The 12,490-nt window shown below is 51.4% G+C and overlaps 6 protein-coding genes across 6 annotated transcripts in view; 3 read left to right on the forward strand and 3 right to left on the reverse strand.

Annotated features, from left to right (window-relative positions):
• Positions 1-222, reverse strand: part of ASPZODRAFT_1739647 (hypothetical protein) — a 2,916-nt gene extending 2,694 nt beyond the window's left edge. Inside the window, exon 1 of the mRNA XM_022727016.1 lies at positions 5-222. Within this exon, the coding sequence (XP_022582171.1) occupies positions 5-154 (150 nt within the window). The 5' untranslated portion in view covers positions 155-222. The remainder of the gene's footprint in view (positions 1-4) is intronic.
• Positions 223-670: 448 nt separating this feature from the next.
• Positions 671-1,165, forward strand: ASPZODRAFT_31147 (hypothetical protein; the record flags this gene model as incomplete). Its single annotated transcript, XM_022728212.1, has 3 exons — positions 671-763; positions 837-939; positions 1,011-1,165. Coding segments are annotated over 3 exons (351 nt in total), but the record flags the coding sequence as incomplete, so codon positions are not given.
• A 181-nt stretch (positions 1,166-1,346) lies between these two features.
• ASPZODRAFT_1740252 (hypothetical protein) lies at positions 1,347-3,012 on the reverse strand. The gene is made up of 2 exons (XM_022727018.1): positions 2,564-3,012; positions 1,347-2,501 (listed from the first exon to the last, which is right to left on the reverse strand). The coding sequence occupies exons 1-2, from the start codon at positions 2,791-2,793 to the stop codon at positions 1,439-1,441; spliced, it is 1,293 nt and encodes a 430-aa protein (XP_022582173.1). The 5' UTR covers positions 2,794-3,012; the 3' UTR covers positions 1,347-1,438.
• A 1-nt stretch (position 3,013) lies between these two features.
• ASPZODRAFT_1740373 (hypothetical protein) lies at positions 3,014-3,981 on the forward strand. The gene has a single exon (XM_022727020.1). It carries the CDS (start codon positions 3,142-3,144, stop codon positions 3,769-3,771), a length of 630 nt encoding a protein of 209 aa, XP_022582174.1. The 5' UTR covers positions 3,014-3,141; the 3' UTR covers positions 3,772-3,981.
• Positions 3,893-8,787, reverse strand: ASPZODRAFT_1740489 (hypothetical protein). Its single transcript, XM_022727021.1, has 6 exons — positions 8,549-8,787; positions 8,091-8,454; positions 5,526-8,031; positions 5,378-5,464; positions 5,094-5,315; positions 3,893-5,022 (listed from the first exon to the last, which is right to left on the reverse strand). The coding sequence occupies exons 1-6, from the start codon at positions 8,602-8,604 to the stop codon at positions 4,031-4,033; spliced, it is 4,227 nt and encodes a 1,408-aa protein (XP_022582175.1). The 5' UTR covers positions 8,605-8,787; the 3' UTR covers positions 3,893-4,030.
• Positions 8,788-9,376: 589 nt separating this feature from the next.
• Positions 9,377-11,468, forward strand: ASPZODRAFT_114618 (hypothetical protein). The gene is made up of 2 exons (XM_022721087.1): positions 9,377-9,602; positions 9,664-11,468. Exons 1-2 carry the CDS (start codon positions 9,431-9,433, stop codon positions 11,388-11,390), a joined length of 1,899 nt encoding a protein of 632 aa, XP_022582176.1. The 5' UTR covers positions 9,377-9,430; the 3' UTR covers positions 11,391-11,468.
• Positions 11,469-12,490: the final 1,022 nt, after the last annotated feature.

Below are 12,490 nucleotides of genomic sequence, written 5' to 3' on the forward strand. Positions count from 1 at the left end.
CCGCCTGCCTGCGTAATTCTGCTTCCTGTTGCTTCTGATCTTCCGCCTGCCTGCGTAATTCTGCTTCCTGTTGCTTCTGATCTTCCGCCTGCCTGAGCAACTCTTCCGTTCGCTGAAAAAGAGCCTTGTAGTCTGGTGAACTGTCTTCAGCCATTATTGTGCACAAGGGTTAGATCAGATTCTAGAGAGACGTAGGTGCGTGGGTGGTATGAAGATGAGACGCGAGGTTTGGCTTCGTCGCGCATCGTCACTTATATACCATCCTGGCCAATCACAGCCGAAATGTGGGTACCACAGACGGCGTGATTATGTAGCCTCTGCCTATTTGATTGGTTCGAAGGAATGTAGTTCCGCGCCCTTAGATAGGTACCTTAGGCACCCTTTGGTAAATTGATATATATCTATGATCTAATTTATTAAGTCCATAGGTACTTTAGACTAGCTTAAAATACTTAATAATATTACACCTAGGTAGGTAACTTAAGCTCAGTTAATTAGCTGACCTAAGCTATCTAAATTTGGCCTAGTGCGGCCGACGGTCGCGCCTGGACAGCGCCCAAGATGAATAATCAATATCACCGATCTCATGTTTTAGGATCAGGCATAACTAGTAATTAGTTTTTTTACACCCTCACTATACATCATGGCACCAAACAAGGCAAAGGGAGGCAAAGGCAAGGCCAAGGATACCGACGCCAGCGACAGCGGCAAAGGTAGCAAGGGCTTGAAGCCAGCCACTTCGATCAACGTCCGGCATATCCTGGTATGACCTGACCATAGCTCTTCCTGCGCAAGTCTCCGTCTTAGAATGCCCTGGCTTATATAAATCCGGGTAGTGCGAGAAATTCTCCAAGAAAGAAGAAGCCGTCGAGAAGCTTCGGAACGGTGCCAAATTCGACGAGGTGGCGAGAGAGTTTTCGGAAGACAAAGCCAGGCAGGGTACTTCTTCTCTTCACTTTTCTCTTCCCTATACTTTTCAAGGTAAATACCTATTTGTGCTAATTAAATAGGAGGTTCTCTTGGCTGGAAGGTTCGTGGCAGTTTAGACTCGACGTTCGAAAAGGCCGCGTACGAGCTGGAGCCCAGCACGACAGCGAGTCCCAAGTATGTCGAGGTGAAGACAGGGTTCGGATACCATATTATCATGGTGGAGGGGCGGAAGTAGATGCCTACCTTCTACTCGTATCTTAGTATTCAATGGTCTTTGGGACCATGGATTGGTTTCTAGTCTGATCTGGCGTTCATAGTTGTGCATTTGGGATGACTTTATTCAGCATGGGCGTGGCATAAGACAGTATCTACATGATGGCTACTTTGGCTATCTCTAGGAAAAGTAGGCTGTCAATACATTTAGTGGTCGGGACATCACCTAAGATTAAACACACATAAACTGGAAATCATATTATACAATGGAAATAGTCTAAATTAAGATACTGGCTTACGACGCTTTGGCTGCTTTGGCTGCCTTGGCCTTCTTTTCTTGTCTCTGCACCACCGCCTCGGCACCAATGCCGCCGAAGACAAGACCAATGCCCAACCACTGGCCGAGAGACAGTGAATGGCCAAACCAAAAGACGCTCAGAAGCATGGTAAGCATTTTGCGGGTGACAGTGACAGTCACGAGCAAGAGGGACGAGAACTTCGAAAGGGTGTAGAAAATGAACAGCTGGCCAACGGCGCCGCAGGCAGCGAAGCCGAGCACCTCCCGGAACGCCTCGGGGTGTCTTGACAGGAACGAGATGGCCGAGGAAAGTTCCGTCTGCGTAGAAGGCGGGATGGGGAGCGGGAGAAGAGCCATAAGCGTGCTGTTTGAGGAAAGACAGGGCATGGCGACGAGGTAAGCGGTCGTCAGCAGGGTCGACAGAACGTTCTGGGCAACCATCATCTGCGGGCCCGTGAAGCGGGTATAGAGATGCGGGGACGTGAAGACATGGTCTTGGGTTGTATTCGTAAGCCCGTCGAGGAGGAGGTTGACGGAGAGGAGGAAGATTCCGTATGCGGACGACCCGCTCTGCGACTTGGCCGCCGAGGCAGCCACTTTCTTGCTGGTCCCCGGGTGGTGGAGGGTAAACGTTGCGACCCCCAGCGTGACCAGAAGCACAACACCATACTTGTACAGCGGGTATCTTTTGCGGAAGATGGCCAGGTGCAGGAACATGACGGGCAGGAGCTTACACGACTTTGCCAGGATGAAAGTCAGGTAGTCGATATGGGAGAGACTGGCATAGCCAAACGGCGAGGCCAACGACGAAGAGATGCTGACGAGGAGCAAGGGGACCAGGATCTGGCGCGTAGGGAAGGCGGAGGGGACTTTTTGACCCTTTGGTGTCGAAAAATACAGATACGTAAAACCCGTGATGGCCGCAAAGAAGGATTGGATGGTATTCAGCACCACAGAGTACGTGAATCGTTCCGTTGGAGGTTCGGGTTCCAGTGCAGTCGGTGGTCGGACGGTATATGATGTGGTGGTGATGGCTTCCTGTAGAACTCCCCACGACAGACTGCAACAACAAGGTCAGCTTCACTCCAACACCAAGCAGGCAAGCAGAGAGTCTGCACATACAATGATGCGTAAATCCCAAGAACGCAAGTCGCGAGTTGCGTCAGGCCGGGGGTCTCCTGCGCAGTCTCCCGCTCCGGTTTGACAGTTGCGCTTCCATTGGCGACAACAGACTTCTTAGCACTTCCGTTTCGTTGAGTCAATTCTCCATCCTCGATTCCTTCTGCATGCAGATGCACCAATTCAGACGAGGTCACCCGTTGCAAGGGTGTCGACTGCTTCTGTCGCGCCATGGAGAATATTGCCGTCCTCGATACCGCAGCTAGGTCCGCCTAAGATGGCCGTTGATAAATGAGTGTGCAGGAGAAAGGCTCCCTAGGTAGTAAGTATCAAAACAGAAAGATAGCAAGAAAGCAGAGCGCTTGGCTGGGTGAGAGAAACAGAATAATTCACAGAAAGATAAAAGGGACCTGGTTGTCGATGATGCCATGTGTTCTCTCTTCTTCCGCTCTGAAACGCGGCGGATCTCCGCGTTGCACCCAAAAAAAAAACCCTTGCCCCGCAGAGGCTGATCATTGACACGCTTTTGTCAAGACCAGTACACATCAATTCTTGTTTTAATTTACAGAGAACTGACTCCTATGATGACTTCAAAAACTGCTACGATTCAGGCCCCAGAGCCCTCCGCTCTGTCTACTCTCATCGCCGCCTCCAACGACTCGAGTCCTCTCTCGGCAAACACGATCCAGATCCTCCACAACCTTCAACACCAGCACTCTTGGACATCGTTGCAGGTCCATAATCTCTCAGTGGATGAAGCAGGGGTCCCCTTAGACCCTCAAAGCTCCGACACGGCGCCTTTCCCCTTGATCTCGGGCATCCCTCCTCACCGCGTTTACACCCACCCAGACGAGCAACTGTTCATGCTAGAACGAAATCTCCGTGATGACGAGATTGCCCCCGAACGGACATATGTGCTGCCCGCCGCTCAGGGACAATCATGGAGTCTGCAGAAGTTAGCCTTTGCCTTTGACTCCTTGCCGGTACCGGAGACGGAGAGCGACCATCCACAGCCTACAATCAGGGATGGCCCGGAAAACAAGGCGAAACAATTAGCCGAATACTACGAACGCAGGAAACAGGCTCGCGCGACCCAGGAATGGGGTGGGAAGCGACTCTTACTCTCCATGGTGGATAAGCGTATGGGCGGCGAAGGCACGGTGGTATACTACATCGTCCAAGAAGGGGTGGTGAAACCACGTCAGAACTGAAAAAAAAAGGAACCCCTGGCACAACTGCGACTTAAAGGTTAAAGAAAAAAACAAAATTGGAAGCCAAAAGTGTGGCTTATATATATCTATATTATCAACCTATGACACAATATTGACCGAATATTCAGGATTAAGTCCTGTACAAGCTGCAATCGGGGCCGGGTATCGTTATCAGACTTAACAGAGGCCGAGCACAAGAAAGAAAGAAAAGAAAGGAAAGGAAAGAGAGAGCGAAAAGAAAAGCAGGCGGTCTGTCCAATCAGTCTCTGGTTTTCTCGAAAACGTTACTCGGAGGACTTCGGTCGACATGCTCCTGTTCCCGCCGACAACTGGCGCAATACATCTCATACCATTCTCTGACGCCGTCGGTGTGTTCTGCAAAGATCTCATGACCGGCTTCCGCGCTGCCGCTCTCCAACTCATCTCGGTTGAGGAGGGTTTCGACCTGTCGGCACCGTCGCATCTCCTCTCGCAACCAGCGTTCCCATTCGCTCTGGATCACCTCCCGTTCGATGCTGTTCACGACCCGCAGCGCCACGACCAGGTCGTGTCGGTACATGCCTAGCTGTTCACGGGTCTGCTGGAACCGCTTGGTTGCCGCTTTGGTCATGAAGTCCCGGGGTCCTGAGGCGGCGGCCAATGAGAACGCGTTTGTTCGATCCTGGCTCAGCTCCTCTTGGAAGGTGGCGAAGCAATCTGTCGCGTTGTGGTCTGCTTGCCGGTGCCAGATCGTCGAATTCGTGATCGCCTCGTCGATGTCTCTCACATAAATGGCTTTGCTCATCACGGTGTCCGGCCTGATTCCCATCCGGGAGACAAACCGCCCCGCATTGCGCTCGTGCCACCAGTCGTACGTGTCTCGCAGAGAATAGAAGCCGTTGAAGGCCATGCTGGCGGTCAAGAGCAAGAGAATGATCTGGTTCGCGTTCGCTGTTTTCCAGATCCAACGCAATAGCGCAAACGTCCATATCATCACCGAAGAAATGGCACTCTCCAGGAACGAAATGCAAATCTCAAACACCAGTCGGGCCAGCGTTCGTTGGGTCCGACACCGCCCTTTCTCGAGCTTCAAATTGACACCAGCGCCAGTAAATCGTGATGTCTGTGTTTGACGTCCGACATGGCCAAATATCGTAATGGCTTTCTTGGTCCGGCTGTGGACGCCTAGCCTTCGAGCCTGGTCACTGACAAGGTCAACCAAGTCCAAGGCGTCTTGTTCCAGGTCGTTCGCTGCTTGCTTGTCGACGACTCCTAGAGAACAATTTTAGTATTAGGAAATCCAATCTCTATCTATGTACGGGAAAAAAATCGAAAAATCTTACTTTGAAGAACGTAGGGACTGCGTAGCCACTCGACTTTCGTATAGATCGCGAGCTTACTCTTCGACTTGGACACGAACGTGATCACAATCTTGCTCACCAACCTGAAGGATCGCCTAAAGGGCAAGTGCCAGGGAGTCCGTTTGTCAGTGACCACGTAGCAAAGATGTTCATTGAGAACATCGATAATTTGATAATCTGAGACTGCCGTGTCTCGTGAGCGACCTAGCGCTGAAGTCAGTAACAAGACGAAGAGTGGTCTAGGGAAAGGGGGGGGGGGAACTTACCGAGCAAGTCACTTGTCTCGATCGAATATTGCAAATCTCGCCTGAGATGGCGAGATTCGTTACGAATCCACGGCCCCTGTGTGATATCTATATAGCAAGTTAGCAAAAAAGATCGACGTAACACACCAAAGAAATTCGCGATACATACCCTTCGCTCTTCGTTCATGCAATAGTAGCTGCCACACAGCACTTTTATCTCCGAAAAGAACGTGGAAGAGTGCGCGAGGGCTGATGTCCAGGATCTTCTCGGCAGCAAGGTGAAGATTGCCCTGTGGCACATACTCCACTGGCTGAGTTGGCAACCGGAACTTCATCGCGTCTTTACCACGGCCTTCTTTGCCGGCGATTAGATCCAGATCCTTTTCAATGTAGATCGGCACCCGGATATCATGCGTTTGGCTGGAAGGTCCGGCGGCGTTATTAGCGTCCGCAGCAGTATGCAGCGAGATGTCCTCCCAGCTGTCAAGACTTGGGGTTCGAACGGGTGCCTCCGACTCCATTTTGAGCAGAGCTTTGAAGACGGAGTCCAGAGACATCGGCTCGATTGCTGTTGACTCCCGAACCATGAAGTTAAGACGTTTTTGAAGGAGCCGGAGGGGCTCGAGGAACGTCTTGATCGTGATGCGACCGGGAGCAACGGTTCCGCTGGGCGGATTGGTGTGCAGGAACAGGAAATCACAGTCCCGCCCAGGGGCAGCTGTCACCTCGGCGATATTCTTCAATGGACAGCTTGTTGTTAACACCAGGCCATTATAGTGGCTGTAGAAGAACACGTTCTTGCTGGTGACATAGGCGCGCCCGGGAAACTCCTGCTGGTCATTCGGACCCCAGGTTGCTCGGAACACCATGACCAGAGGTTCGTCTCGTTTAACGTTGGGGAAAAGCAGACGAAACTGGGAGTCCTGGGTTTTGAGCCGCGGGGGGTAGTAGTCTGGATATTCAGGGGATGCACCTATGGCGGCGCGTTGGATCTTGGCTGCGCTGTTGTCTAGACTGACCGTTTGACGGTGTCGAGGACCAGACATCTGTTGTCGAGGAGGTGTGGGAGGTGCGGGAGGCTCAGAAAGTTTCACGTCAGTAGAAACAGCATTCTTTGGCAAGTTTTCGGAAGAAGATGACGGCTGCTGCACCGATGAAGAAGCTTGATCGGCTTCATCGGCTTGATCTTTCACGTCGGCTTGCCCGGCTTCGTATTCCAGCTTGTTCAAGAACCCCCAGTTGGAACTACCCCACAGGTTCGCCATCATGCCGCTAGGCATTCCTCCAGTGCTGTCTGCGAGCCCGAGCCCAATACCTCTTTCATAACTCACAACGACGGCGGCTTTGCTCATACTTGTAGGGGCAGGTGGATTGGCTAGGGTTGGCGGTGCGAGAGTCGTTGGGGCGGTTTCGAGAACCGCCAGAGGATGGCCTTTGCTTGCCGTCTCTCCATCAAGCCCACTAAATGGCCAAGAGCCAATGTTTGGCAGAACGTTATGACTGGCGGCGATGAGACTGGCGATCCCACCGCTCGGCGAGGTTGGTGACGGTTGATAATTAGAATTCGACTTGCGATGTAGGTCGAGCTTCTGGATTATTCGGGAAGCATGATCCTTCTCCGGTTCTGTACCAGTCAATCGTCTGGAGCTCCCAAAATCGCTGCTATTGCGTATAGCCAACCCCTCTCGCTCCGGAAGAGGAAGCATGCCATTGCGGTCCGAGGTGCCAGATTCATCATGCGCGTTCGGTGTAAGACTGTCCGCAGGATCAGCGGCGAACTCAGGTGCCGGCGGCTGAGAAATGGAAAAGGCTGGATCTTGGACGGTGACTTTCCCGGAGATCGAGAGATCCGTGCTGGCGGGGTTCTCCAGGGCCTTCTGCTTGGCTGCTTCGAACGAGCCGATCCATTCTGTGAGCTCTTTTTGTGTCTCCGCCTGCAGCATGATGCTATTATTTTTGGTCTTCACCTCGAAACAGAACCGACGCTCCTCCTGGAACGCCGGCCGGATGCTGCAGAGCAACACACCGATTCTCTCACTTTCTTCAACACCTCCAGTCCTGGCCCCCTGAACAAGACATCCGAATATTCCATTCTTCAAGAACGCCCAGCGCCGGACCCAGGTCGTGCGCGTTGGTTTGCCCGCGAGAGTCCGTAGATTCAGCCATCCCTGTTTCTCCGGCCGGACTTCGCCTGTCATGTCCAGATTAGATGGAGGTCGAGTGCCCAGGTAGGGCACTGTGGAGATGGAATAATCGTCTAGTTCTCGCGACGGTCTGGCTGCCAGCTCTGCCGAGTCCTCTATCTGCTTTCTGGCAGCGAGAAGCTCTCGCCGCGATGACCTTTCGCTCCCTTCCATCTCGTGGATCCAGCCCTTGATCCGGTCCATTTCTTGGCCCCATTTTCCAAAAGTTGCACCGTTATTGAGGTGTAAGATCTTGAGCTCTCGCCACTGATCAAACGACACCCGCACCAGTAGTCGATCTAAGGCATTGCGGAGCTGCGGGGCCTGCACCGAAAAGTCGAGCGAAGCCTTGAGATAAGCCTTGCGGGATTCGTGGAGCTGGAAGGCATCCTCCCTCAGTGCCGACGGCTCCTTTGTTTTATTTTGTCCGGAATAGCGCGACTGAAGGTAATCGTAGTGTTTCTGGGCCTGATCGAGAATACGTCGAGTCTCCTATAAAAAGGGGGGGGGAGGGTCAGAAGCTGATCTTTGGGACAGATTTATTTGGCTACCTTGAAATTCCGCAGTTCCCCATTTATGAAATTCCTGATAGGATCAGCCACTTCAGCGTCGAGTCTCTTGCTGGTGCTGATCAGGCCGTTCCATAATTCCTTGGAGCAGTCTCCACATCTTTTCATCGCCAGCAGGGTATAATCATGGTCGATCACCGCCTCGGAGGTGGTAAGGGGGTTGATGGAATACGCGGTGAAACTGCTCACAGCACTCTCTAACGCCGCAAGCTCTGTGGTGAGCTTAGTCGTGGCCCTCGCGTAGCCATCGAGCCATCTCTCCAGGTACTCGATCTGATCCGCAAAATGGACGGTGGTGGCACGGAATGTGGGGGAGTCGAGGGCCGCCTCCTTCAATCCAACGGGACTAGATACCGGCAGAACGCGTAGTCAGCACCAGTCTGAAGCTTCGATCGGATCCCGACTGCTCCGCCAGAATCATTGGGGGGGGGGTTGCATACACAACGCTGACGAGCTTCCCGACCTGGGGTAATGGATTCTGCGGCTGAGTCGACATCTAGCTGTCTACCTTCAGCCAAACATTGATGCCGAACCAGAAAAGGAGAAATCAGCGAGGAGCTCGGTCCAGTCCGAAAGCACCCCAGCAGAAGGACGGTGTGAATGTAGTATATACTTGAGAAGAGAGGTTGTCGCGGTGTGTGAGGTTCTTCTAGAGTCGGTCAGTCGTGCGAAGCGCCGAACACAGAGCGATGTGTCTGGGGTTGGGGCCGACGATGATCTAATTGGCTACGTCAGAGACTCTTGTGGCCTTATAATTCAGGCCATAAATATGCCTCAGGCATATTTATGGGTTCGTCGAAGACCTACTGGCATCCTTCAATAGCCATCTTCAATAGCCATCAGTAAAGAAAATTAGCATCTGGTTGCCTCATAAATATAGAGATTTGACCTAGTCCAAGAGATTTCTATACTGTTAGATTCGAAGAATTGATAGCCTTGTATAACATTTGTATATAACTTCTACTACGGTTCTCTATATATATAAAGGAGAATTCTAATCCGTAGTGATAAGAGAGTTGCTAATTAATAGTTTTCTAGGTATTCCTGCAACTGCATTATCTCCCTATCAATAATACTACATATTCAACTGCAACCAGCCAAGGACATCATTATACCTGGTTATAGAGCAAATAATAGCAGGCTCAAGTGGGATTACCAATTTAGGGAAGGTGCTCCAATGCGTTGGGCGGTGTACACTCAGGTTTTTTCTGCCGTGCATTGGCGACTTTTTTTCTTCTAGACTGGAATACCCACTTGTCGGAGCCTGTAAATAGTCCAATTTCTTAACCTCTTTTCACCAATTAAACAATATCATTACTGCCATGGAGCCACCGTCCAAGAAACCACGCAGGCTGCTCGACGACGACAGCTCGAGCGATTCCGGAGACGAGGCGGGCGGAGTGCTCCTCGGCAACGAGGAGAGCGGCTTCAAAATCAATGAGGACTACGCACGTCGGTTCGAGCATAACAAGAAGAGAGAAGAGCTGCAGAAGTGTATGTCTGCCTTGTCCAGTTTGTTTACCTGGTGCACGTCTAATCTGTCTTGTCATTACAGTAGAGTCAAAATTCGGGAAAGGAACAGCTCTCGGCAAGCGACGCAATCGCGACGACAACGATGACGGGTCTGATGACGAAGAGGGTTCTTCTTCCGAGGAGGATGAAGACGAGGATGGCGAATTGGCGACGATGAAACTGGATGCAGAGATTCAGGCAACCCTTCAAGCTATTCGATCTAAAGACCCCCGAGTCTACGACAAGAATGTGACATTCTACTCCGAGATTGACGAGACGTCCCCGCAAGACGGCGCCGTAAAGGCAGAGAAGCCCATGACACTGCGTGATTACCACCGTGAAAACCTGTTGAAGGGTGGTGATGATGTGGAAGACGAGGTCCCCAAGACCTTTGCTCAGGAGCAGGCAGATCTGAAAAAGTCAATTCTCAAGGAAGTTAAAGCGGTAACGGATGGAAATACGGATGGCGACGACGACGAAGACGATTTCCTTGTCGCCAAGTCGATTACGCTCCCAGCTCCAACTCCAAAGGTAGACATCAAGCAAGAAGTCGAAAAGGCAGACAGAGATCCGGAGACATTTCTCTCCAACTTCCTCTCTTCAAGAGCTTGGATTCCCTCTTCCAGAGAGCTTCACCCCTTCGAGTCCGAAGATGAAGCGGAGGAAGACGCAGCCGACGCTTTTGAGGAAGCATACAACTTCCGTTTTGAAGACCCGAATAAGGTCAATGAACGATTGAAGACCCACGCTCGTGACGCCATCGCCAAGCAGTCGGTTCGCAGAGAGGAGAAGAACACCCGAAAGAAGCTGAGAGAGGCCGAGCGTTCCAAGAAAGAGGAGGAGAAAAAACAGCGGGAGACCGAAAAGAATCGCCTGCGGAAGCTTAAGATCGAGGAGCTCCAGGGGAAGGTCAACCAGATCAAGGAGGTTGCGGGCATTCACGCCAGTGGCTTTACCGACGAGGACTGGGTTCACTTTTTGGATGATGCCTGGGATGACAAAGAGTGGGAGGAAGAGATGCAGAAACGCTTCGGAGAAGACTACTATGCAGAGGGAGAACAGGGAGATGACAAGAAGAAGAAGAAGCCCAAGAAGCCCACGTGGGATGACGACATCGACATCACGGATCTTGTACCAGATTATGAGAATGATGATGAGAAACCTCGCACCAGCCTGTCTGACGATGAGATGATGGATGCGGAAGCGGATAGGGGTGATAACGATGAAGACGAAGAAGATGATGAAGATGAAGGGGAGAATCCTTCCGGGTCCAAGAAGAAGAAGAAGAGCAAGGCCCAGGAGAAACGAGACAAGAAGCGCGAAGCTCGTAAGGAGCGGATGCGCATCGAGGAAGCCGTGGATCGCAACCTGGACCTGGATATCTCGCTGCTTCCTGGCGCGACGAAGAAAAACTCCTCTGGCTTCCGCTACCGCGAAACCTCGCCGCAGAGCTTTGGTCTGACGGCGCGAGATATCCTCATGGCAGACGACTCGCACCTCAACGAGTTCGCCGGACTAAAGAAGCTTGCCTCCTTCCGGGACCCGGAGAAGAAGCGCCGCGACCAGAAAAAACTGGGCAAGAAGGCGCGTCTTAGGCAATGGCGCAAGGACACCTTCGGCGACGAGGAGGGTCCCCGCATCGAGTTCGGCTCGCAGACAGCTGCGGGCGACTCTGCCGCTGGCCAGCAGGAGACCGAGGCCGACGATAACGTCGACATTCGCGAAGACGGGTCCCGGAAGAAGAAGAGAAAGAGGTCCAAGAAGCACTGATCTTTCCTCTTTCGTAATCAATGTTATGTATATCGATGCTTGGTGTTATCGGATATCCAGTTAGTACATTAGCTACACTACTAGTTAACTACTACTTGTACTTTGTTTGTAGTAACTATGTACAAAGTAAAAATATCTTTTTCTATGCATTCTAGGGACATTATGATAGACACGATGCCAAGAAACCAGGGGCGCTATACCCATTCCAGTATTCCGTTGTTCCATAACACGAACAGGACCTGTAGAATAATACCTATTTCCAGCCAGATAGACAGAGCAAGTTTGAATTCCATATTAAATCGCCATATGGGTTTATTCAGGGCTGGTAGATAGCTACTCTATATTAATTGGTAATTATAGCTCTGTGAAGACCCAGAGGTAGGCAGTAGGGAGTGTATCGGGTCCTCAGAGTCCATACAGAGTAGCATTTATTAGGATGACCACTGTATTTATGAAAGAAAATTGTATTATCACAGATAGTGCTCTGTATGGACCTTGAGTGGTCGATAGTTACCTAGTTAGTTGACCTGCAAATTTTTATAGTATGCGCTTTTTTCCTCTTTTCTTTTTTTTTTTTTTAGTCGGAAAACCGGACCAGCACAGGGAATAATAATACTCAGGAAGGGGGCGCGAGGTGGGTAACTCTAGCGGAGGCTCTACGGCACAATCAGCCAGGCCAGGACAGGACAGGACAGGACAGGACAGGACACGGGGAAATGGGACGAAGGGGGCAAACCGGGCCCAACTGTCGTGTGCCTAGGTGCCCACGGCCCCGATGGATAGCAGTAGGATATACTCCGGAGTAGTTAAATATGGAGTCGTGGTAGATTCCTTTGGATAATAATAATTTATTATTATGATTATTATTTCAGAAACCTGTGTCTCCAGGTGAAAGAGAGAATTTGGGATCGGGAGATGTCGGCTCTCGTTGCCTGGGCCGGGCTTAGCGCCGGATCGATTTTTCCTCGCCGTGTCTTTCTTTTGCTGGCCGGGCTGGGAGGGTCTCCACTCGCTTGTCTCCCGCTTACAAGAGCCAGCGCTCGCATTTTTTTCTCCCCCTTCCCCTTCTTTTTCTTCCTTCTTCCTCCATCCGCTTTGAA

This window comes from Penicilliopsis zonata (assembly GCF_001890105.1).
Source record: "Penicilliopsis zonata CBS 506.65 unplaced genomic scaffold ASPZOscaffold_5, whole genome shotgun sequence".
Taxonomy (NCBI): domain Eukaryota; kingdom Fungi; phylum Ascomycota; class Eurotiomycetes; order Eurotiales; family Aspergillaceae; genus Penicilliopsis; species Penicilliopsis zonata.

Bases quoted from the DNA above. Each gene is read 5' to 3' on its own strand.
- ASPZODRAFT_114618 (XM_022721087.1), top strand. From the start codon at position 9,431: ATGGAGCCACCGTCCAAGAAACCACGCAGGCTGCTCGACGACGACAGC. The intron at 9,603-9,663 runs GTATGTCTGCCT...TTGTCATTACAG, and splicing joins GAGAGAAGAGCTGCAGAAGT to TAGAGTCAAAATTCGGGAAA.
- ASPZODRAFT_1740252 (XM_022727018.1), bottom strand. From the start codon at position 2,793: ATGGCGCGACAGAAGCAGTCGACACCCTTGCAACGGGTGACCTCGTCT. The intron at 2,502-2,563 runs GTATGTGCAGAC...TTGTTGTTGCAG, and splicing joins CTTGGGATTTACGCATCATT to TCTGTCGTGGGGAGTTCTAC.
- ASPZODRAFT_1740373 (XM_022727020.1), top strand. From the start codon at position 3,142: ATGATGACTTCAAAAACTGCTACGATTCAGGCCCCAGAGCCCTCCGCT.
- ASPZODRAFT_1740489 (XM_022727021.1), bottom strand. From the start codon at position 8,604: ATGTCGACTCAGCCGCAGAATCCATTACCCCAGGTCGGGAAGCTCGTC. The intron at 5,465-5,525 runs GTATGTATCGCG...CTTGCTATATAG, and splicing joins GCATGAACGAAGAGCGAAGG to ATATCACACAGGGGCCGTGG. The intron at 5,023-5,093 runs GTAAGATTTTTC...ATTGTTCTCTAG, and splicing joins CAGTCCCTACGTTCTTCAAA to GAGTCGTCGACAAGCAAGCA.